The following is a 12,435-nucleotide window of genomic DNA, read 5'->3' as shown; positions in this document are numbered from 1 at the left end:
TCCTGCCCTTCAGGCCCTTGTTCGCTGTCCCGGCAGAGCTGCTCTGGTAGCACCCTGAGATCCACCACAGGAGCCTTTCCTGGTAGAATAAACCTCTTTCCCTAAAGCATCCAAGCGTGGACGCAGCCTGCCCAGAGCTGGCTCTTCGCGGTGCCCGGGCCCTGCCGGGGGAGGTTCAGCTTTCCGTGCCGGTGCGATGGCAGTCGGGCTGTCGGGGCCAGCTCTGGAGATCACGTCGGGTTTTGCAGAGTGGAGGGAGGAGAAGACACTGACCCTTAACCTGGGCACAGCCAGGCAGAGCCGAAGTGAAGCACCAGCCCAGCCTGTGCGTGCCGGAGCCGGGGCTGCACCACGGGCCCGAGTCCCTGCTTGGCCTCGTCCCTTGTCCCCCATCCCTGAGCGAAACGTGCCCACGTCGGGTTTGCCCGTGGGCCTCAGCGTAACTGCCTTAAACCCCCACCCCGTCCACGCTCACGCCCTGGCATCGGGCTGCGGTCCAGGGCTGATCCCACCAAGCTCTTCCCTTTGTGTGAACTGGGAGACACCGCTGGGACCGTTCACGGGGCTGTTCTCGGAGCTGGTTTCTCTTGTGAAATCACCCGACCTCTGTGCTTGACTCTGCTTCAGTCCTGGCCCGTAACAGGAAGGAAGGACACGGTTTTTCCTCTCTTGGTGATGTTCTCCCTCAAGACCTCCCAGGTGTTTGAAGGCAGAAGCTCTTGCTGGGTAGACGGGAAGGTGGCACTGGTGTGATTGACCTCACTGTCCCTGGCGTTCCTGGCCTGACCTCCGCTGCGGCAGGTCGCAGCTCGGCATCCCAGCGCCCTGCAGCAGCAGGATGTCACCACCCGGTCGTGTCTCTGGTGTGTCCCAAAAGAGGAGCAGGGACGGTCCGTCAGCAGCTCCTGGGCTCGCTCGTAAGGTCCACCCCATCCACGCTCCTCTCCTGCAGCCTGCGCCACGCTTTGGGGTGACAAGTGGCCTCTCCAGCCAGGTTTTTGTGTCAGCCCATGGGTGGGGGGTCACCAATACATGCTCCTTGATAAGGGGAGGGGAAGGGGTGGCCCGTGCCCAGCAGAGCCGACGGCTCGTGCCTTCACCAGCACTACAGACCGCAGTGAAACAGCTCAAGGTGTCTTTTCCTCTCTGTATGTTTTTTTTTTCCTTTCCACTCTTTTTTTTTTAACATCAGGTGCTCAAAACAGAGCACAGGAAGGCTCATGGTCTCCTTAAAAACGCGACTGGAGACTCCTCTGAGGCCCCGGAACACCTGGAAGGATGTTTTCTGCCCTGGCCCAGGGTGGGAACATGGCAGCAGCTGCACCAGCTGCAGCATCCCTGAGGGGCCTGACGGGATTTAATTCTCCCCTCGTTACCAGGTGGTTCGTTAGCAGCGAGGCGGTCGCTCAGGTACAGCGCAGGTCCCCGGTGCGAGCCAAGGGTGGAGGCAGCGCTGCCTCTCCCACCCCTCTGCCCGCAGCGCAGGAGGCGACCAGGAGTCGGGGGTGGATGCAAGCGGGGATTGCACTTTATAGAAGGAGAGGGACACTTCTCAGCAGCTGATTGTCAGAAATCTGAAGGGAAATTTTATTATTCTGGTGCCAGACTGAAATCAGGGAGCTTGGAAAATGGGGACAGGACAGATTTGGGGGGGTTTGCTGAGTCTTATTGCTTGGCTGCAGCGGGAGCCGATGGCAAGCGCAGGGTTGGGAGTTTCTTCCTTCCGTTGGTGCGTTTCAGTTCAAGGCCAGTAGGAATACAGAGAGCAGTGGTGGAAATCCAACTTGTTCTTCCTCCCAGGCTCGTAACATGCTCAGTTCTCGCCCAAAGTGTCTTTTTTTGGAGGCTCCTCGGTGCTGCGATGCTGGGGTCAGGCTGGGAGCAGTGCGGTTGAGTGGGGAGAGGGTGCACGGTGGGATCGCTGCGTCGTGGGATGGCTTCCTCCTCGCTGATACCCCCAGAGGGAGAGAATTTGGGGGTAAAGGGGTGCTGTGAGTCGCTGATGGCAGCGGCTCGCGGGGTGTGTGCTGGAGGGACGGCGTGCTGTAAGGAAATTGAATGGCAGTGAGAGCAGCTCCTTCCCCCTGCGCAGGGCTGGTGCTGGCCCTCCCCCTCCTCTGCTGCTCTGGCTCTTTCCCAAATCTGCCCAAACAGACACCAAAACCCCTCTGGGGTGCAGACGCCTGATTCACACCCCGACTTTCTGCTCCTGAGCCATCCCAGGATCTGAGCTGGCCTTGGGCATCCCTCCGCCGTCAGGGAGGAGCGGGGTGTTTCTGGAGAGCGGCCCAGCCCGTGCCACCATCCCAAACACCCTCCCTCACTACCCATCGCTCTCACGTGATTTTTCAGGGGGTCCCAGGGTCACCCCGAAGCTCAGGGTAGGTTGTACGATTCGTCCCAGCTCCAGCACAGCGCAGCCCGCGGCGCGTGGCCTTCACCACCCCAGCCCCGACAGGACGGGAAGGTCTCGGCGGCTGCCCCTTTCCCAAGGGAAAGGAAAGGCCTTTTCCCCTTCTCGGCGTTTCTGCTGCTTCACCCAGGCCTGGGGTGCAGCCAGGTGCGGAGTGAAGCCTTTCTCATGTTCGCTGTAAATAGCATCGTCTGCAGTGACACGGATTCCCCTCCCCATACCCTGTTCTTGTCGCACAGCACAGCCCCTGCCCCGTGGTCGTGCGAACTGCTGCTGGAGCACCAGGTTTGAAAAAAAAACACCACAACAACAAAAAAGAGAAAAGAAACTCCTTCAACACGAGCACAATGTTGAGTTTTTTTTTGTAAAAGGATCCAATAAATGGAGAGTTTAACTTGAGAGCGGCTCCGTGCCTGCTTTGCTGGGGGCTGGGAGAGGGGGGTTGGGAGCAGGACGGGGCTTGCAGCTGCGGTGTTGCTCCGTGGGCCCGGGGTACCCCAAAAACAAGCGTCTCCCCAGGGTCGCATCTCGCGAGGGAGCAGGAGCGAGGGGCAGGTGAGCTGCTCTGGAGCGGTGGGAACCCCTCAGGGATGGCAGCGTCTGGTGCTAAAACCAGTTCTGCACATCAGTGAGCTCATGGCTGGGCCAAGAGAGCCCCCAGTGGGGTTTGACCCCCACGAAGAGGGGGGACATGACATCCCAGCCACCACAGTGACACATGGGTGGCATCAGGGACATCCAGGCAGGACAGCGGGTCTGGGGGAGGCTGGAAACCCTTCGATTTCTGCATCACCAGGTCAGGTCACAGCCAACCAAAGAGCCTGGCTCGATGGCAGGATGCAGCCCTGGGCCTCTGCCCGGCGGAGGGGCACTGGGGTGCTGAAAGCCACCGCGGGAAGAGTTGTTGGGGTATTTTGAGGCAATGAGCCCAGCAGCAGAGCTGGTGGTGGGATCACAAACCTTCCCCTGTCCCGGCCCGGGGCTGGGATCCTGAAACAAGGGCATCGGGGCCACTTCCTATGGCGCTGACGGGCAGCACTGGCTTGGGGGGGTGCTCCTGCCTTGTGCCCCGGCCATGCTGGGAGAGGCTGGAAGAGGGAAATCTAAACCTCCCCGGCACAACTTGAGGCCGTTTCCTCTCGTCCCATCTCTTGGTACCTGGAAGGAGAGACCGACCCCCACCTCGCTACACCCTCCTTTCAGGCAGTTGTAGAGAGCGAGAAGGTCTCCCCTCAGCCTCCTTTTCTCCAGACTAAACCCCCCCAGGTCCCTCAGCCGCTCCCCATCACACTTGTGCTCCAGACCCTTCCCCAGCCCCGTTGCCCTTCTCTGGACTCGCTCCAGCACCTCAAGGTCTTTCTTGTAGTGAGGGGCCCAAAACTGAACCCAGGATTTGAGGTGCGGCCTTTTCTGCATTTCCAGCTGGAAAAAAAAAAACCCACCCAAACCCCAGTAATTTCCCCCTTCCCCCTTTTCACAGATTCTGTGATTCTATGAAAAACACAGCTGCAGAGCTGGACACCAGCGGCAACACAAAGCCAAGGTCATGTTGGGTCCATCGTTCCCAGGTTAATTAATTAGATGACTGTTTTCCCACCCATGAGCCAGGGCAGCCAGTGTACTCTGGCTGCGCTTTCCTGTTTGTTTTTTTTTTTTTTTAAAAAAAAAAAAGCCTTAAATTCAAGGGCACGTGGCGCTGTGGGGAGTGGGGCTGGCAGGGAATGGGGAGCACTGGTGTTGTGGGGGCTGTATAAATCCCTGTGTCCACAGAATGTGTGAGAGTACATCGCTGGGCCTGTGCCGAGCGAGGTGCGGTCTGGGCAGGATTTACACCTCCCGCTTGCTGCTGGCAATGGACTGTGAAAGGCTTGAGGAAGAAAAATAGGATTTTATCTCCAGTGTTTTAAGAAGTTATCATCATAGAATCACAGACTGGTTTGGGTTGGAAGGGACCTTAAAGATCATCTAGTTCCAACCCCCCTGCCACGGGCAGGGACACCTTCCACCAGACCAGGTTGCTCCAAGCCCCATCCAACCTGGCCTTGAACACTGCCAGGGAGGGGGCAGCCACAGCTTCTCTGGGCAACCTGGGCCAGTGTCTCGCCACCCTCACAGCAAAGAATTTCTTCCTAATATGTAATCTCAGTCTACCCTCTTTCAGTTTAAAACACATATAACATGCCCTGCTTTGGCAGGGGGCTGGGACTAGATCTCCAGAGGTCCCTTCCAACCCCAACCAGTCTGGGATTCTGTGAACTGAGCACTCAGAGCCCATTTACAGCCAGGGAGTTGCAGGTCTCCTCAGCTGTACCCACATGGCCTCCAACGGCAGTTTGGTGAGGGGAAAATTCCTCCGCGGCAGCAGCACACTGATTCCCTCGTAGACAGTTGCTCGAGCACAGCCTTCACCAAGCTGCAAGTCCTGCCTTCACAGTCTGCCCACCGGCACACGGTGGGGCTGCCCGTGCTCAGCCCAGGTGGATGTGATAAGCACCAACGCACAGCCTCGGCTCTGGCTTCTTACAGCAACAACTGGAGTCCCCTATAATTATAAATGCAAATGAATCTATTCACAAAGTGAAGGCTCTGGAGCACTGGGAGCAGTGCTAGAGCTGGTCCAGGTAACAAGACGCTCTCAAGGACTTGAGGTGTTGGAGCGAGTGCAGAGGAGGGAGACCAAGCTGGTGAAGGGTCTGGAGGGTCTGACCTACAAGGAGCGGCTGAGGGAGCTGGGGGTGTTTAGGCTGGAGAAGAGGAGGCTCAGAGGTGACCTTAGTGCAGTCTACAACTACCTGAAGGGAGGGTGTAGCGCAGTGGGAGTTGGCCTCTTCTCCCGGGCAACCAGCGATAGGACAAGAGGACACAGCCTGAAGCTTGGCCAGGGGAGGTTCAGGTTGGACATTAGGAAGCATTTCTTCTCAGCAAGGGTCATTAGCCATTGGAAGGGGCTGCCCAGGGAGGTGGTGGAGTCACCATCTCTGGAGGGGTTTAAGAAAAGACTGGACATGGCACTTAGTGCCAAGGTCTAGTTGACAGGGTGGTGTCAGGGCAGTGGTTGGACTCGATGATCCCAGAGGTCTCTTCCAATCTGATTGATTGTGTGACTCGCAGAATACAAGCCCGCTCTTCCCTCTCCCCCTGCCTCCTCAGCTCAGCTGAGTTTATCCCATGGCCTCTGCGTGTTAAGACGAATCTTTTAGGAGATTTAATTACAAGGTGAAATACATCCAATTCTTTCATTCTATTTTCAAGTGACGATAAAGAAGCCAAACTACTGCAAAAGCTGTAAACTCTTATGAGGATTAATGCTACTGCACCCATCTTTTATCCCATTAATGATACTATTCCTCTCCCACCCCTGACACACACCCAAAGCAGAGGCAGGGATGCTGGAGTCTGCACATCCAATCAAATACAAATCCTTAATGTGTATGAAATGTGATGTGGAAGCTGCACTAGCAAATAGGTTTTATTACAGCGCTGTTCTTCACTGCCTGAACCTCCCCAGAGCTACGAGCTGAAGGAGCAGTTGTATTTTACCAATGTGTACATACACGCACAGGCGGCTGTGGGACAGGCGTGCAGATGCTTTTATAAACCACAGAATGTGCTTCCTCCTTGGCAGGCTCATTATGCTTTTTATTTTTAACACCAAATAAATACAAAACAATCCAATAAAAACCAAACAGCAGTAAATCTGAGAAATGGGTTGCTTTTAAAAGCCATCCTATTAACTAAGTTTAGGCCCCAACTATATGATTTGGGGAGTGAAAAACCTCCCCAGGTCTGCAGTACAGATGGCTTGGTATAAATGACTCAGTATTTCAGCCAGGATTTGGGATTGTGCGGGCTGAAAGGCCAGGCTTTTGGAGGGTAAAACAAGAGGCACTTACATCTCCAAGGTTTTTCATGAGCACTAGGAGTTTAACTACTTCATGTACTGGTGGAAGTATCTTCCTGACATCCCTCCTCCACTGCTGATGGAGCAACCCAGGAGAAACCAGCCTTTTGCACACCTCAGAGCTACGTGGATGAAGCTGGTGGTAACAGGGGAGGGTGCAGCACCAACAAACACCTTGCACTGCTCAAGCATAGAGCTCTCCCAAACCCCCCTGCTGCTGCAGGGCATGGCCAGGCTCCTGCTGCTTCGAAGCTATCCTACATGTCCAGCACAGCCCCTTCCTTCCATTTTTATTTTTGTGATCTTTACCTTACCAGCTTTTCCGTTCCTCCTCCTGCCAGTGAAACACACACACAGTGTAAATGGAGGCCAGATGGGAAACTGGATCTGGTGACCAGGAAGAAGCAGTGGGGAGAAAAATAAATCTCTTAACATCTGAGGCCACTGTTTCCATATTCTTACAGAGTTTTCTCAGGTAAAGGACACACATTGCTGAGAAGGTCGCACAGAGAAATGTCGGTGTCTGCACACAGTTTCACCCTGACCTGGTAAATATACACTCTATTTATTTACTCTGTAGTCTGTATCTCCTGGAAGATTCCACTCCCAATTTTGGGAATCCCCTCCAACGTATTCAAAAACTGGTTAAAAATAAAATTTAAAAAATATATAGATATTAAAAAATACTTCCCTTGCTTCTCCATGAAGGGAAACTGGTTTCTGGTCTCTTTGAATCAGAACATTCTCTCTCTTGCTGGGGTCATCCTCTGCAAAGCTCTTAGCCCTGGTGCTCTGGGGTGTCTCCTTGCAGAGCAGCATGACGTCCATGATCTAAAATTTCTGCAGGAATTTGAGAACCAGGTCACGCAGCTTCACCCTCAAAGGTTCATCGTTGTCGCAGATGATGTGTGTGGAGTCCTCCTCAATCTGAATTAGGGTTTCTGCCTCCTGAAGGAGTACGATGTGCCCCTTGGCTGTGTCCTCCACCTTCACGTCACTGAAACCATGCTAGGTGTAGCGTTGGGGAGGGAGTAAAAGATGTTATTATGACTTGGGAAAACAGGTAGAGATGAAAGACTAGGGCAGGGGGGGGAGGAGAGGGGAGAATGGCTACAAAATACAGGATGCCGCTGCAGATACGCTGATCTCTGGGATCAGAGGAAACACGTGTAGGCTAAGCTCAATATGACCCTCATTATACAGAGGGATAAAGGACAGAACAGGGAGGCTGAAGCCAGTGTTTTCCACTACACCAGGTCACTGCAATTGCAAACTCTTGAGACAAAGTGGACAAATGGCTCCTTTAACTACAGAAATGACCATCTGCTGACATTACCACCTCAAAGAAGATGATAGTGGAGAGCCACTGAACCCCAGGGCAAACTTCCTCACAGACAATCCTGCCCCTCTCCCTACCCATTTCCTCCAAGGAGGCAGGCAGCAGAGAACAGGGCTCCACAGAGCAGTAACCAACTGCCTGCAAGTTCAGCCACCAAGCCCCCTTGTCCTGCAGCTCCCCAGAAAGCTCCTCCATCAGTGGAGACATTTCTGGGATCTCTTCTTCACTCCCTCACCTCATTTGAGAAAACTTGCAGGAACTTAAACACTTTTGAGACCTCCTTCCCACTGTTCAACTTTATTGGAAATCAGCTGATGAGTCCAAACGTTACATGAGGGAAACTCACCCGCCTGGAGTGAACCCAAAAACTGCTTCCATGGGAAACCAGGAGGAAATGACTGACGTGAAGCCCCTACATGAGGACACGACTCCACAGGGAACTATTGCCTCCACACTCAGTGCAGGGACACACATTCCCTGAAGTATTTTGCCAGCTCATTAGCCCCTCTCCATTTCAAGCCACACTAACATTATTTCCCCTCTCTCTGCTAGCAAAGCAGCACATTTCTGAGACTAGCAAAAATCCGATGAATCTCACTTGCCACCAAAGACTTGTTACCTTCTCAAGCGTCTGCACAAACTGGTCCACAGGAATGGAGCCGCTCAGCAATGGCTTCAAAGGTTTACACTCTGGCACATCATCACTCACTCGCTTTCTCTTCTTGCTGGCGGGAGGTTGTGGAGGTTTTGGAGGGAGCTAATGGATGAGAAGGTGCACAGTAATGCAGTGAATCACATCAGCTTATTATAATTTAGTTGGAATAACAAGCACATGAGAGAGAAAAGGAATAATGGTTTTGTTTTCTGTCACTAAAGGGGAACATTGCAGTGCTGAAGGGGAAAGGAGAAACCCAGCCTTGGGCTCCACTGCATACACAAGCCACCATTTCTAGATATAAATCAGCAGTTTTAGTTCAAATCTCCGTCATCTTAAAATTTCTGTCAAATTCAGTTCTGTTCAAATTCCCCTCACCACAAAAGGCCTGTCTGACTCGATTCAAGGCTGAGGCTTTCTATTTCAGCATTCAAGCACTCTGCAATATTTTCTAGGAATCATGCCTTAAGGAAGTCAATGCCTTGAGATTAACACTCTAAAAGATGCAACAGGTCGGGAAACAGGCAAATTCAGAGCAAATTCAGGGAGTGAGTAGTAACACACTGTGTGAGGGTGGTGAAACACTGGAACAGGTTGCCCAGAGAAGCTGTGGCTGCCCCCTCCCTGGCAGTGTTCAAGGCCAGGTTGGATGGGGCTTGGAGCAACCTGGTCTAGTGGAAGGTGTCCCTGCCCGTGGCAGGGGGGTTGGGACTGGATGGGTTGGGACTGGATGGGCTTTAAGGTCCTTTCTAACCCAAACCAGTCTGTGATTCTGAGAAAAACAAGTAATTTATTTCTCACTCGCCTCAGAAAAGTAAGTCTTTAGGAAGAACTCGAACACAGACCAGGAGGTGTGAGGGATGCTGCAGTGCCTGAAAAATCACTGGAGTGTGATCTGGGTATAATTTTGAGGCAGTGGTAGCAAACCTAGAGCTGTGTGCTGTGCATGTGGGCAAGGTGTGGGGTTAACTGAGCACTTCTGAGAGACCATTTCATTTCAGGGAGATGAAAAGCAGATTCCTACAAAAAGAACAGTGAGGAAATTACTGCGTAAAATAAGTCCATGTGTCCTGTGCCAAGTTAGTTAGGTCGGGGAAGTGTCAGCACTCGTCTTTCCCGGTGAACTAGCAACTCGGTCCCTGGGAAAAAGGCGCTGGGGAATATTTCTCCAAAATTTTGGCAAGATCATTTGCCAGGGACGCGTCTGCACAACACACAGGGAATTCGCCTGAAGCAACCCCCGTGCCTTGCAGCACCCTGTATGCTCCAGGTGACAGACTGGGCTCCTCTCAACTCCGTGTCTTTCCTGTCACGTAGCATCATGTCTGAACCCGCTGCTGTGACGTTCTGTTTCTTTCAACAGCCAGGGAAGGGTGTTTTTCATCCTTGGGAGAGAAGTGTCGCCTGCTCAGGCTCCAGTTCCACAAGCTGGGATGCACTTGAGTCACTTTACAAAACCCACCATCTTCCCTTTAGCTGGTGGGCCTACGTGCATGTATCATGTTATTTGTGCATGAATCACTCACACGGTTCTGTGTTCGTAGGCTGAGTTTTTGGGGCTTGTCCACACACAGCTTCTGTCACTCCCAGAGGTCCCAGGCTCAGTCAATACTGACAGATACCACTGTGCTGGCTTACCTCCATCCACGTGCGAGGGCGCTGGCATTTTAAGCCTATCTCTAAGTTTATTTGGCATCAGGAATCAGAGAAGGGAGCAAATGCACAACACAAAGGGGAAAGCAGCCTCAGACCAACTGCATTTTAGCATTTCAATTTGTTCAGTGTTGTCTAGTGTTTCTAGGGAACTAACTTGGAAAAAGTAAGACAGCCTGTTTGCTGTGCACCGATATAAATCCTTAACCAAATCCTTAACCAATCCTTAACCAATCCTTATGCCCCTGCATTAAAGATGTTACTACTCTTCCAAGTGTAGTGGACCCAGCCCAGCTCTGCTGCCCAGTGGGAGAGGCAGCATCGTGCAGAGTGTGGCTTCACTGAGTTCCCTGCATGCTCATGCACCAAAAAAATGTGTCCAGGGCACCCACTGCTGAGCAGGTCCACCAGACATCATCTCCCTCTGCAGAGCACTAATGCCAGGAGCTGCAGTGTCAGCCTAAAGGAGGTGGTAGGAAAAGATTATACACTGCTACTTTGTACAAGGATGCACAATCTGCTTCTTGGGGAACAGGCCAAGTCAAGGAAGACAGTCCCTTCACACCTCTAATGTTTTAGGTCATCTCTCCCCTCTGACTCTCAGTTTAAGTCCATGAGAGGCTGACTGATGCCGATCCTGGTGTACAGGTTATGGAAGACAGCAGTATGATTTGTAGCCTCTCTTCAGGAATAATCTCCCTTCCCCTTTTATCTCAGCCAGGCGCGTGGCCAACGAAAAGAGAGTAGAGAGATTTATTTGCATCCCACTCTCTAAGTGTAACTCCTCACTCGTGCATGTCAGGACAAAGCAACTGACAAGGACTCCGCTCCGGTGGGGAAAGAGTTGTGGGAGGGGTTGCCTCATGAGAACAGCTGGGGTCCCAGATGGCAGGAAACCCAGTGTAAGGATATTTTTCTCCCTTTCCCATTATACTGTACCTGCAGCACGTGCTTGTTGTCTTTAGTATGCAACACAGCAGAAACTGTTGCTAAGGAAATGCCAGGCTTAATCTCCAAGGGCACCAGTGAATCTGCAAGCTAAAGCAGAAGAAAGGTTTTGTTCAGCAAGTGATAATCTCAAAATTTGTATGAATCCAGCTGTGATTTAAGTTGGCAGCATGGTATTTGTATTTTAGAAAGCCTTCCACTGCCTTTTATATAATTCTTTCCTGAAACAAATAAAATTTAGTCTTGGCTCCAACTTTGAATCCAATGGCAACCTCCCCAGATCCGCAGCACTGAGGGTGTTGGCAGTGCGTGTGGAGTGGGCAGTGCTGCACCTGCTGAGGCCTGTGGAAGTTGGCCAGCTGGGAAGCACCTCCTCCAGCCATGGTTCCAAAGGAATGCTGCAAAAAACAACACTCATGAACACAGAAGATTATTCCCTTTTTTCCTCCAAGGGCGTTCTAGATGACACTACACTGGACACCGGATGCCCTGCAGTCCTGTCCAGGGTGCAGCCAGGATCTAGTCCTGGATAAACAGGTACCTTCACACAGGATCACACAGAATCAACCAGGTTGGAAGAGACCTCTGGGATCATCGAGTCCAACCATTGCCCTGACACCACCATGGCAACTAGACCAGGGCACTAAGTGCCATGTCCAGGCTTTTCTTAAACCCCTCCAGAGATGGTGACTCCACCACCTCCCTGGGCAGCCCCTTCCAATGGCTAATGACCCTTGCTGAGAAGGAATGCTTCCTCATGTCCAACCTGAACCTCCCCTGGTAAAGCTTGAGGCTGTGTCCTCTTGTCCTATCGCTAGTTGCCTGGGAGAAGAGGCCGACTCCCACTGCACTACAACCTCCCTTCAGGTAGTTGTAGACTGCACTAAGGTCACCTTTGAGCCTCCTCTTCTCCAGGCTAAACACCCCCAGCTCCCTCAGCCGTTCCTCATAGGTCAGACCCTCCAGACCCTTCCCCAGCTTGGTCGCCCTCCTCTGGACTCGCTCCAACACCTCAACATCTTTCTTGAAGTGCGGGGCCCACAACTGGACACAGGATTCAAGGTGCGGCCTCACCAGTGCCGAGTACAGAGGGACGATCACTTCCCCAGACTGGCTGGCTACACTATTCCTCATAGAGGCCAGGATGCCGCATGGGCCAGCAGCCCCAGCAGTTTCCATGTTTCACTCCCAGCCAAGCACGCTCCTGTCATTCACTGTGGACCTGAGGGCAAGGATGCGTGAAGTGTGCTCTGTGTCTGTGGGGAAGCCCTGCAGGTGCCTCACAAAACAAAAATGGGTAAGATTGCTCATGCGTATAACACCACTGGATGGGAGGGCTTTTCAGTTGTGAAGACAAGTAACACCTTAAGGGACAGAATCTACTTGGCTGTTTTTCCCAACAGTTGTACCATCAACCCATCCAGACCATTGCCCCATCTCATGTAGAAAGAGCCTCTACAAGATGATCTTCATCTGAACTCCATGCGTTTTCATCTTCAAACACATGGCACCTCCAGTTGGAGCCA

General features: G+C 52.5%; 1 protein-coding gene across 3 annotated transcripts in view; it reads right to left on the bottom strand.

The window, feature by feature from the left end:
• Nucleotides 1-6,028: 6,028 nt before the first annotated feature.
• INTS9 (integrator complex subunit 9) overlaps nucleotides 6,029-12,435 on the bottom strand; it is an 80,116-nt gene continuing 73,709 nt past the window's right edge. For all 3 annotated transcript variants that reach the window (XM_068397413.1, XM_068397408.1, XM_068397400.1), the window contains exons 15-17: nucleotides 10,901-10,999; nucleotides 8,273-8,410; nucleotides 6,029-7,322 (exon numbers count right to left, since the gene is read on the bottom strand). In XM_068397413.1, the coding sequence (XP_068253514.1) occupies nucleotides 7,146-7,322; nucleotides 8,273-8,410; nucleotides 10,901-10,999 (414 nt within the window). In that variant the 3' untranslated portion in view covers nucleotides 6,029-7,145. The remainder of the gene's footprint in view (nucleotides 7,323-8,272; nucleotides 8,411-10,900; nucleotides 11,000-12,435) is intronic.

Source organism: Nyctibius grandis, chromosome 1 (genome assembly GCF_013368605.1).
Source record: "Nyctibius grandis isolate bNycGra1 chromosome 1, bNycGra1.pri, whole genome shotgun sequence".
Taxonomy (NCBI): Eukaryota; Metazoa; Chordata; class Aves; order Nyctibiiformes; family Nyctibiidae; genus Nyctibius; species Nyctibius grandis.
Note: the sequence above shows the minus strand (reverse complement) of the source record. Positions and strands in the feature narration are given on the sequence as shown.